Consider the following 11,813-nt stretch of genomic DNA (forward strand, 5'->3'; position numbering starts at 1 on the left):
TTCTTTCCCTCTCTCCCCCCTCTTTTAATTGCACCCGCTATCCCTCAAGTCCCACACCTTCCCCTCCAAGGGGTCTTCCTTCCTGCCCTCTTTGGCCTTCTGCCCTTTCAGGTCCTGCTTCCTTCTTTCTGGGGCCTTTTGCCTTCCCCGCCTCTCTGCACCACATATGGAAGGAACCTGGTCTCCCTCCGAACATTGTTGGACTCCCATCATTCCTGACCATGAGCCATGACAGATGGGGCTGGTACATCAACAAACCATAGGCAGGGCCAACCATACCATTAAGCAGAGTGACATAGCTGCCTCAGGCAGCAGTTGCTGAGGCGCATGGAGCGGACAGAACTCTGCACCCCCTGCCATGTGCCTTGCACCCCATGAACAAGCCTGCTGCATCCTTGGGTGCAGTGGAGAAAGCTGTGCCAAGTGTCCTGCTGCCAGTGCTGAAGTGAGATTCAGCAGCCAGTCTGGTTGGCTTCTGGAATAAATTTGCCCTCTGCAGCAGAATGACTTGGGCCAGTCCACTCTGAACGGCCCACAGGTTCCTCATGCCTGCTCCAGAGCTGCACCACCCAAAGCCTGGCAGGAGCTTCACCACCCAACACCATCAAATCACTTGCTGCAATAGTCATCAGTAGATGTCAGACCCACCTTTATCCCAAGCATTTGGAGACGTGTTTCTGGAACTTTTTAAAAAAACACACACCCATATTCTGGTATGTGGTAGTATTGCTGTTGTACTTGGATCAGGCTGTGGCCCCATAGAACATCCCAACCCCCCACCTGAACACCAGTGCCTTACAGGCTACATGCTGGTAGCTTATCCTACTAGGTAAAGGTAACGGGATCCCTGACCATTAAGTCCAGTTATGACTGACTCTGGGGTTGCAGTGCTCATCTCGCTTTAGTGGCCGAGGGAGCCGGCGTACAGCTTCCTGGTCATGTGGCCAGCAGGACTAAGCCACTGATGGCGAACCAGAGCAGCACACGGAAACGCCGTTTACCTTCCCGCCAGAGTTGTACCTATTTATCTACTTGCACTTCGACATCCTTTCGAACTGCTAGGTTGGCAGGAGCAGGGACCGAGCAACAGGAGCTCACCCCGTTGTGGGGATTCGAACTGCCAACCTTCTGATCGACAAGTCCTAGGCTCTGTGGTTTAACCCACAGTGCCACCCGCGTCCCTTGCTTATCCTACTAGTGGTGTCCATTAACACCACATGACCTCTGGTATGGGATGCCTTTTGAGCATGATCCCTGCCCTAGACCTGGGGCACATGTCACCACTGGACTAACCAAGCAGCAAATCAGCAGAAATAGGCCTGCCACATTTCTTTCAAATAAAGCCAGTATTTTGCTTAATCCTCCTCTCTTATTGCATTCTTTTTCTGGCACAGGAAGACTGAGAGAGCCTTGTGTGGAATGTGCCTCTACCTGCTCCTTTATTATTATTTTAATGGTATCATAGAATAGAGCTATAGAGTTGGAAGGGACTCAAAGCATCATTTGGTCCAAACCCCCTAGTTGAGTATTCATCAGGCAAGGGCAAAACTGCTAAAATTTCAAGAGAACTGTAGGTGACAGTCTCCTCTTCTGGTTACAGCAGGCGGACGAGACCCTGGATTTTGAAGAGCAGATCCTTGAAGCAGCTAAATCCATTGCAGCCGCCACCAGCGCGCTTGTCAAGTCCGCGTCTGCAGCTCAGAGGGAGCTGGTTGCCCAGGGCAAGGTTAGTGAGCAAGACTCTGCCCATGAAAATGTAAGTCACCACTTTAACTATGAGATGACACCTCGGCTGGTGGAGTTCAGGGAACAGATGCCGGGGCAGCTGTACGGGAGTAACGTCCCATCATCTGCCTGTCTCCCGATACAGTTCAGTTGCAGCATAGCTTGCTGTGTCTCATTTCTTGCAGCTTTACACACCAATGCAGCAGCCCTTATGGCTATGAGACAATTGCCTTGTGGCCTCACAGTTAAGCTAAGTGCCCCAAGGTGCCTTGTAGTGCCTCGTGGTATAACTTTTAACTGCCATCAGGTGGATCTGGGGGAGCCTTTCCTGTAGCGAAAAGCACTGAGAGCTCCTGAGCAGATTTCCAGGTGCATTTTGGTTTAACCTCCCAGTCCCACCTGAGGGCAAGTTCAGCTGCAGCCCATAATGCTGCCCAGCCGTTTGTCATAAGGCAGCTGCTGCTCATGTACCCTGTCCCATTTCCCCCAGATGTTGATGCAAGGCCCAAAGCCATCTAAATGTTTTATGAAACATTGCTTTCATGCTATCAATCCCACCACATAAGTAATTAATAATTAATTAATTAATCAATCAGTTAATTTAATTAATTATTCCTGCTAATTGATTTTGTCTGAACTGTGTTTCTAGGTTGGAGCCATCCCTGCCAATGCAGCTGATGATGGACAGTGGTCTCAGGGACTTATTTCTGCTGTGAGTTAGTCCAGATTTTTCTCCTTCCACCTTTTCAAAGGTAGCCACCATCTGCCCTCTGCTGGCCTGATCAGATCTGCCCACCCCCCTGTTGCTCTGCAGTTGGGACAGAAGCATTGCAGGCCCTCATATTTTGCAGGCTCAGGCCCTCATATTTCCTGTTGAAGCAGAGGGTAGGGGATTGGATGCAGCCCCCCAAGCCTCCCTGGGACTCCCTCATGGGCCATGGCCCTTGCTACCCCTGCTTTGGGGGCCCTTGAGCACTTTTGCCTGGCTGGATTGTGCCCTTTTTTATTTTCATAGAATCATAGAGCCATCTAGTCCAACTCCCTGCAATGCAAGAATCTCAGCACACGGTTCCCCATCCAATTTGAAACCATACCAGGCTCTGCTTAGCTTTTCTGGTGTGCTACCTGTTATTTATTGTATTAACACCTCACCTTTCCCAGAAAGGAGCTCAAGGTGGTGTACATGGCTCTCCACACCCTATTCCATCCTCACAGCAGCCCACTGAGAGCAGCCCACTAGGCTAGGCCCTGGGCTGAGGGGCAGTTGTGGCAAAGTGGGGATTTGAAATGGTCCACCCCCTTACTGACTACACCCCACTGAACTGTGATAATGCTTCTTGCTTCTGTGGATGGAGATAAGGGTGGGTGGGTGTGAAACCTTTGTAAACTGCCTGGGCAGTTGGCTTGTTTTTACAATCAAGCGGGATATAAATTTTAGGGGGGGGGGCAAAATATGAAATAGAAACCTCTGCATTTTGTTTGACTGGGGTGCAGCATACTGTATAAAGGCAGAGAGAGTCACACACTTTTTGCCTCTCTCCCTTCCCACCCTTCTCTATAGACCTTGAGGCCCTAGGATCAGACAGGGTTTCACTGGGAGGTCAAGGGAAGCAGAAGACCAGAAGATGGATTTTGCTGCTGGACATGATTCCAGCACAGATCCTGGCATTTTAGATTTTCTTTCATCTGACCCCGACTGAGCCTAGTGGACCATTGGCCTGACCCAGCAATAAAGCCAGGCCTGATATTCTGTTGTTGCCCCTTCCAGGCCCGAATGGTGGCAGCTGCCACCAGCAACCTCTGCGAAGCGGCCAATGCTTCAGTCCAAGGCCACGCCAGCGAGGAGAAACTGATCTCCTCTGCCAAGCAAGTGGCAGCGTCCACAGCACAGTTGCTGGTGGCTTGTAAAGTGAAAGCAGACCAGGACTCGGAGGCCATGAGGAGGCTGCAGGTAAGGAAGGTTGCGTGGCTCAAATCTCTCACCTTTTGCGAAAACTGCTTCACTTGATGCAGGAGGTCAGGTTTGGCATCCTCACCGTGCCTTGCATTGATTCAGCACAACAGCCTTGCAATGTAGGTCAGTCTTGTTACCTCCATCTAGCAGGGTTGGGGAGCCTAAGGCCTGGTTTAGCCTACCACGCCTACCTGCCCCTTCTTGACATCACACATGGGGGAGGTAGAGATACAACTTAGATAAGTGAGCCTGCAGAAGGCAGGATTGAACTCCCTGTCCATCAGCTGATCCATGGGGAGTTTGGTCCTGCTTGGTCACTATCGTCCCCGAAATTTAGATGGGTTGGGGAGACCGCTGCCCCTAACAAATCACCTCACCTCATTTTGACATCAGATGATTGATAGGTAGGTGGTCCTGCCCACTTGTCGAAGTAGATAGGACTATCCACCTGTCAAACATCTGATTTCATAATGATGGCGCTCAAAAGTTGAGGTGAGATAAAGATCTAACCCACAGGGCCAAAAAGGTTCCCACCGATTGCCTAAGGCCAACCAGCAAGTTCATGGCTGGAGTGATGCCTGGATAAGGGAGCTACCACTTCACTCTTGAGTTGCACTACATATGCCCTCTAATGGTAGTTCCGAATGCTCCTCTAAAGCTTGATATAAGTGGCAATGGACTCGCTGCAAAAGTTCATTAAATGAACTGGATGCTTTGTGGCATTAATGGCCAGCAGGCTCCAGGGTAAAGTCCTGGTGGGATCAAGATAGAGATCCTTTTTCACGTGAAACTCCAGTGGGTTTATTTGCTATTCCTTTCTGGGCTCAGTTTTCGGTCCTCATTCTTATCTTAAAGGCAGAAATGGCTTAAGATCTGGTTACCAACTTTCATATAGTGCCCCTGCCTGGTTTTAGAGTTGAAAGGGTGCAGAGATAAGGCTCCAAATATGACCTGAGGAGATGGTGCAGGAGCATGAGACCCTTCAGACCCCCCACCACCCAAAAAAGCTTAGAGCCACCTTCCCCAAGCTGGTGTCTTTCAGGTGTTGTTGGACTTTCATCTGCCCCAGCCAGCAGGGATGGTGGGAGTCCAGAAAGATCTGGAGCATGTCAGGTGGGAGAAGGTTGACTTACACCAGGTGTGGGGGACCTTTGGCCCTCCAGATGTTGCTGAAATGCAACCGTCATCATCCCTGGCCATTGATACTGCTAACTTCTTTATCTGCTCCTTCTGTAGGCCGCAGGGAATGCTGTCAAACGTGCATCGGATAATCTGGTCAGGGCAGCCCAGAAGGCGGCGTTTGGTAAGGCTGACGATGACGATGTCGTGGTGAAAACAAAGTTTGTGGGAGGCATTGCACAGGTCAGTAATAATCTTTCACCTGTCCGTCATTTTCACCTTTTCTCTCCTGCTGAGACCGTGTTGAGAAGAATCCATATAATACAGTAGGTTATGTGACAGCAAAAGTAGATAACCTAAGGATCAGAGGCTGAATGTGTCCCGCTGGGCCTGGTCACTGCCTGGATGGAGGACCTCATGCCTGCCTGCCACCTTGGGTTCTATGAAAAATGAGACTCTGAATGGCATTGAAAGTAGAATCATAGAATCATAGAGTTGGAAGAGACCACAAGGGCCATCGAGTCCAACCCCCTGCCAAGCAGGAAACAAATGAGACTCTGTATGACATTCTGAAATCTGTTGAGTTTCAGTTCCCTGCATGTGCAGAGCGATTGCAATCAGCCTAAACGTACAGTATGATCACATCTAACACGCATATAACTTGTGCAATTCCAGCCTTGCACGATTGAAGGCCATCCAATTGAAATTGCAGGAATTAAATGTCTGCAAGGTTTTCCTGGTGTGAAAGGAGCTTTAAGTTCTCTGCCTTGCTTACCATGCAAGGCCCTCTCAGCACACCAGCTCTGGAAGCCTGGGGGTGGTTGTGTGAGCTCTTGGGGGATCTCAGATGGCCCCATGAGATCTCATGAGGGCATCCCAGACCAGGTGTGCTGTGTGGAGCCTTGCCCAGTAAGCAAAGCAAAGAGCTTAAGAATTCTTTTTGCACCGCATTTTCCAGCTTTGGAGCCCTAGGTATGCTCATGTGGGGGTGTTTACATGGCTTTGAGTACACGCGTTTTCAGGTATATGTGGAACCCTTGGAACTGAACCCCTGGGTAAGATCCGACCGTACTGTATTTTATTTATGTCATCGTTTATTTCTGTGGCACCATCACTGTCCTTCATTCTTCTAGATCATTGCAGCGCAGGAGGAGATGCTGAAGAAGGAACGGGAGCTGGAAGAGGCGAGGAAAAAGCTGGCCCAGATTCGTCAGCAGCAATACAAATTTCTCCCTACTGAACTGCGGGAAGATGAAGGCTAACCTTTCCCTGGTGGTTTTGCTTGAAAGAAACCTGAACTGAAGGGGTAGAAGATGAAGAAACTACCAGGCACTTCCTGAAATAGGTTTTGGGGCAGGAGAGAAGCAGAGGGTGGGCTGTTGTTTCTCGACTCTTCAGCTACGGTGCGCTGCTCAACCGACTGATGGTACAGTGTTATGGTCTCTCCCCCCCCCCACCCACCCTGCCCTTACTTGCTGTATCTCAGGAGAGAGAGCCTCACTTTTTTACACAAGGGGTTATAAAGTCAGTATTATATCATAATCAGAAGTTTTGATCTATTTATTATTCTCTTGACTAGCATTAAGGACTTTGGTATTATAATATGTAAGAAAACGGTGTTTAGAAGTCCATGATTCAAATAAGCTACCCAAATGGAACTGCTGGTGGGTTTTCTTCTTTTTCTTCTTCCTCTTTCTTTCTTTCTTTCTTTCTTTCTTTCTTTTTCTTGTGCCCTCTTTCCTTCCAAGACTGAGGCAGCAGCCATGTCCCAGAGAAACCAGACATTTGAATGTGTTGGCTTCATGGAGGGGAAGTATTTGCCCTCTCCAGTGTCATATAGGGCTGGTTCGCTCTAAATGTTGGGGGAACTTTCTCGGTAACTGTTTGCACTAGAAGTATCCATATTGGCACATTGCCACGCGTCACCCCATTCTTTGTACAGTGGTTTTTTTTTCCTTTGGGGGGTGGATTCAGGTTTCTAGCCCACAAGGAATTAGAATAGTTATCCTTTTGGGGGGAATAAAGTAACCCAAGAAAGACGAATCGGCGTTCATTTTTTAAAAAGTGCAGAGTAGCAGGTTCATGAAGGAAAATGCCTTTTTGTTTAAGTATACCTCTTGCTTAAATCAGCCTTTGCTAAACTGTGGCCCTCTGGATGTTTGAGACTACAATTCCCATCAGCCCTGGTCAGTACCAGTACAAAACACATCTCAATCCTAAACTCAACAGCTTTTCTCTCTCATTTTAGTGAAGAACTGGCTTATATTATGAATTTGTGCTTGATCATCGCTAGATGTGATCCATGAGGTGTAATATCAGAGAGGATGCTACCTAGCAGACCACTGCCCCACATTGCCCCCAAGCAGCCATTTAGGTTTTCTAGGGTTTGTGCTACCACCTAAGTTCAAAAAGGAGGAGTCCATGAGGACCAGTGGCATGTACTTCCATTTATCCTTTTTCTGTGGAATCTCTCCTCCCCACTGCCCCCTCCCCCATACTTTTTACAAATGTTACATTTTGCAGGGGAAATCAAAAGCTGCTTTTATCAACTGTGAAGAAAAATATCTGGAAATTTAACGGCTGGCCAGTAAAACAGTATTTTTCTGGGAGATGATCATTGTGTTGCTATCCAAGGAACAGCATTCTAGAAAAAATAAACTTAAGAAAATGCTGTTTCAAAGGTATTGCAATGTTCTTCACCCAATGTGGCATAAATCCTCAGACAAGATACCATTACAGTGTTATGTTTCTCATACAAACAGACTTTGCCACACAACTGAAAATGGGGAAACTAAACTGGAGGTTGTGAATCATCATAATTATCTATCATGCTCAGACTGTGGCAATAGTCTTCAGAACAAGCCTCCCAGTCTACTGGCTGGAAAAGAATTTCCTTCCCAAGTCCACCTGAATGCCATGAAATTAGCTGACCTGCTCCAAATTGCACCAAGCAGCCTTCCTGGCTTAGTTACACTTTTTGCAGAAATAATGCTCTCCGAACGCAGTTGAAATCTTGTGCAAGCCTTGGGCGCCAGGTGTGATATGCAAAGCTCCAGCGGAGGCCTTGCCTGCCTGTGGTGGGGTGCAGGCTGGGCCTGAAGAAATGGGGGTTGTGTTGCCTGGTTCACAGAAAGCTCTGGAAGAAATGGTAGAGCTGCCTGTGGACAGGATTATTTCAGACAGCAGGTGGGAAGTTGCGGGTAGGTGTCAGCCCCATGAAGACTGTCGCTGACTAAGCAGGAAGAAAGCTAAATGGGGGCTCTTCTTCCCCACCCTAAAAAAATGGCTTTCCAAATAGAGAGAAGTGAGTGGTGGCTTTCTTTTTCTTTTTTCCTTAATATAGACTGTTCCTCCAAATGCAGCCTGATGAGCTACAGCCCATCAGAGCATCTTTATCATCTTATCACTCTCTTGGAAATGGGTGCATCATGTTTCATTTATTGTTCCCCAAGGGCTGGCCAAATGACTGTGGGACAGGCAGGAAATTGATTTGTTGGTGGTGGAATGCAAAAGAGGGACCTTCCAAATCCGCAGTCTACTTCAGGCCTTGACAGGATTCTAGTTGCCAACAACTTGCTGTAAGGCTAGGCTATAATTTATGGTACATATGGTACAATTTTAGCCTTTCCTTAGGAAATGTCATTGTGCCAGCAGTTGTTTTTTTAAAGACTTTGTCTCGTCTCTGATGCTGAAGCATTTTAAGGTCTGTCAGACTGCAGAATCCTTGGCAAATATAGAAAACTTTAGCAAAGTTTGGGGTACTGGCAGATTTGGACCCCTCTTTGAGGGAGGTCCCACTGTCAGTCTCTGAAGGCTTTGTACAGGGCAATGTATTTTAAAACGTTATTGAAAGTCTGCAACAAATTGAGTGCATTTCATAATTCATTCTGTGAGATTAATTCCTTTCCATAATTTATTCCATTTCTCCAAATCATGGAGGAGGGTCCAAGAACTCTGTGGAACATCATTGTTACACTCCCAGCCACTGAGAAGCTTATTCAGCTGCCCTCGCCTCCTCTGCAGCTTCTGATGTTTCAGCAAACATGGTCCATACACACCCAAGAATATTTTCTCAGGGCTTAGGCTCTCAAAATGCTTTTAATTTGTCCCTGCGCATTTAAAATTTGAGGTGCAACCACTCAAAGTGCAGTGTTTGGAGTGGGGGGAGTTGTTCTGTGAGCAGAACCAGCACAAGGCATTTGGGGCCTGTGGGAAGAAAACACCCATTTCCCTCCATGCAGGTCAAAGAATCAGGAAGGTCACCTGCACAAGCCCCACTGAAATGAAGGGGAGGCTTCAGAAAGGCTTGCACAGGAGGAGAGCATCTGGATAGATAGTGTTGCTGTGCACAGAGGACCCTTTTGGTTCTCCTTCTAGCCCCCAAATGCCTTGGACCAAGCATAAAGCAAAGAGGTGACCTTGACATCAAGAGTTTTAACATCCTTGGCTTTTATCACCTGCAGCAGTAACAAGAAAGTGAAGCAGACTTGGAAAAATTTCCACTAAAGAAGGGTGGTGCCCATTTTCACCCCATCCCCTGATCTCCTAGCATGGCTCTTCTTGGGCAGTTAAATCCCCCCCCCCCCCAAGTGCTCTAAGAATCTCTAAAGAGAATTGTGACATGGCAAACACCTGTTTAGCAACTGAGCATCTTTCCATGAGGAACCACCTTTGCCTTTAACGTCTCCACAGGTCCTCCCCTGCCTCCAGTAAATGACCCAAATCCAAGCCTCACCCCTGCTCCCTTTGGAAGAGTGTAAAATTTCTCATTTGCAAACAACTGGGATTCAGGACTTGCTTGTCAGCCTTGTTTCTGTTCTTCAACAAAACCACTATTGACATTGCCAAACTCTGAATGTTGGTGTGAGCACCGAAGAACTTCTAAATGATTCAGACACTTGTGTGGTGACAGAGACGACGTGCTCCTGTTTGCAAGGTCGCCTGCGCAAGGAAAAGCACGAGAGGAGCGCACACTCTGTCTTGATGTTACACTGTATGTACACTATTTATCTGGCCCACAAAACTGTTTTGTATTTACCATAAATAAAACTTTTGATGGCACAGGCTCTCTTTCTTTCTTAGACATACATCTGTACTCTCACCAGCTGCTGCCTGGCAAGTCTGTCCCAACCCGGGAAAGAAAGATATCTTAGTCAACTAGCGCTGGGCTCTTCCAGGCAACCTCTTCATTGAGACTTCATGCTGATCTGTGTGCATGGAGGTTGTTTATTCTTTTTAAAAAATGTATACAGGTGTCTGCCATTTTAGGCACATCCAGTTGATGTGCAACCACAAACACGGGTCCTTTTGGATGCAGAAGAGGGGCCTAGGCATGCTCCACAGACACACACTTTGACGTGGAGCGCAACCCCTGCAGAAACAGGGGGTTGCCTGTATACCACACTGCTATCTTTAAAATTATAAAGCTACAATAAACACCATGTAAAAACGTTTAAAACAAGACATCAATTAACCATTTGGAAGGTATTCTTAAATGCCTGAATAGGCAGGTTTTCAGCCCGTGATTAAAAGGTGGCACAGAAGGTGCCAGCTTAAATGAAGTATCAAGTAGTGATTGTTCCATGGTTTCCAGTGCATTTCCCTGTCTCATTCCTTACTCATTCCACAAGTCCAGGGCTTGTGGTTTGGGGAAAGCTTTTGGAAACAGGTGAAGAGGTCACCCATAAGCGAGGGAAACAAGGCTAGGCCGTGGGGGCCTGGCCCTGCCATCAGAATCGAGGCAAGAGAGTGCTTGGAGAGAGCTGTGCCCACCTGGGCTGCTCTCAACCATGTGTCTCAGGGCTGCTTTCATAGCTGAGCAACTCTGCTTTGAATTCTCGCAACTTTGAATTCTCGCCCTATGCTGTGTAACATGAATGATCTTGTAAGCCTTAGTCAAAACAAAATAAAAAAATTCCTTCCAGTAGCACCTTAAAGACCAACTAAGTTAGTTCTAGGTATGAGCTTTCGTGTGCATGCACACTTCTTCAGATACCCAAGCCTTAAATAGTGTTGCACACACCTCTGAGCAGCAAGAGACTCCAGGGAGGTTTGTACATACCTCAGTTGTACATACCTTCAGTTTCCTTGGAATGAAGGCCAATGCAGACTGTGGTGTCCTTAGAATACAGGGTTTTATTTACACATGTATACATCCTGAGCACAGCATGGAAGGGTTACAGCAGTAACACCCCAAAAGATCTTGCCTCACCACAGCTGGGGGGGGGGGTTCCCACACAAGCAAGATGAGCCTCTGTGTCTCCAAGGTGATAGGGCATCCATCCAGGTGAGATGAAGAAATGCCTTTTGTCGCTTGGGCAACCGGACTAGTTCTTTGGATATGTAAATGGAAGTACTTAACTGGCCAGCTCAGGCCGTTATTTTACAAAGAAACTAACCTGACCAGTTCAACAGGTTTTCTCTTGCAGTTTCTAAGCTCATATACACAGAATCATGGGTTTAGAATGCACCTACAAGTATCCTCCAGACTGATTCCCGCCCCCCATAATTTATGTTTTGAATACACAAGAGTACTGTGCTAAGTATGGTTAGATGCTTGAGCAGGGAGGCTTGGACATCCCATCACAGAAATGTCCAGTGGCACTATTCCGTTTTTTGGTGCAGTTACTGAAGACAGATTCCATCCCTTTTTTATTTTTTAATAACAGTATTATAAAATTAAGTGGCAGGAAATGGCCTACAATAATATGGTTTTGGATTCTCATCTGTAAAGGAAAGCCAAAGCAAACTATGGTTGGGACTACAAGCTACTCATTAGCTTGCTTGGAGTCTATAATGAAACATGCGGGTTTTGTTTCTCCAAAATTTGGCAGCAAAATGTTAACATCTGCAGAAAATAGGGCAGAGGCACATAGGGCTCAAAAAATCAGCTGAGGCCAAACACACTGGGAATCTGGTAAGTGCTGTTTATTTCAAGACCATATGGGCTTTAGAGGCAAATCCAGAAATCTTAGATGTGAGACAGAGTTCAGCTCTAGAACCATTTTGCAAACTT

General features: G+C 47.2%; 1 protein-coding gene across 5 annotated transcripts in view; it reads left to right on the forward strand.

The window, feature by feature from the left end:
• Positions 1-7,478, forward strand: part of TLN2 (talin 2) — a 183,322-nt gene extending 175,844 nt beyond the window's left edge. For 4 of the 5 annotated variants that reach the window (XM_081838619.1, XM_081838620.1, XM_081838617.1 and 1 more), the window contains exons 53-57: positions 1,601-1,726; positions 2,375-2,437; positions 3,494-3,676; positions 4,916-5,041; positions 5,932-7,478. In XM_081838619.1, the coding sequence (XP_081694745.1) occupies positions 1,601-1,726; positions 2,375-2,437; positions 3,494-3,676; positions 4,916-5,041; positions 5,932-6,060 (627 nt within the window). In that variant the 3' untranslated portion in view covers positions 6,061-7,478. The remainder of the gene's footprint in view (positions 1-1,600; positions 1,727-2,374; positions 2,438-3,493; positions 3,677-4,915; positions 5,042-5,931) is intronic. The other variant, XM_081838621.1, reaches the window with a different exon arrangement.
• Positions 7,479-11,813: the final 4,335 nt, after the last annotated feature.

The sequence above is a fragment of the Podarcis erhardii genome (assembly GCF_964252035.2).
Source record: "Podarcis erhardii genome assembly, chromosome: 14".
NCBI lineage: Eukaryota > Metazoa > Chordata > Lepidosauria > Squamata > Lacertidae > Podarcis > Podarcis erhardii.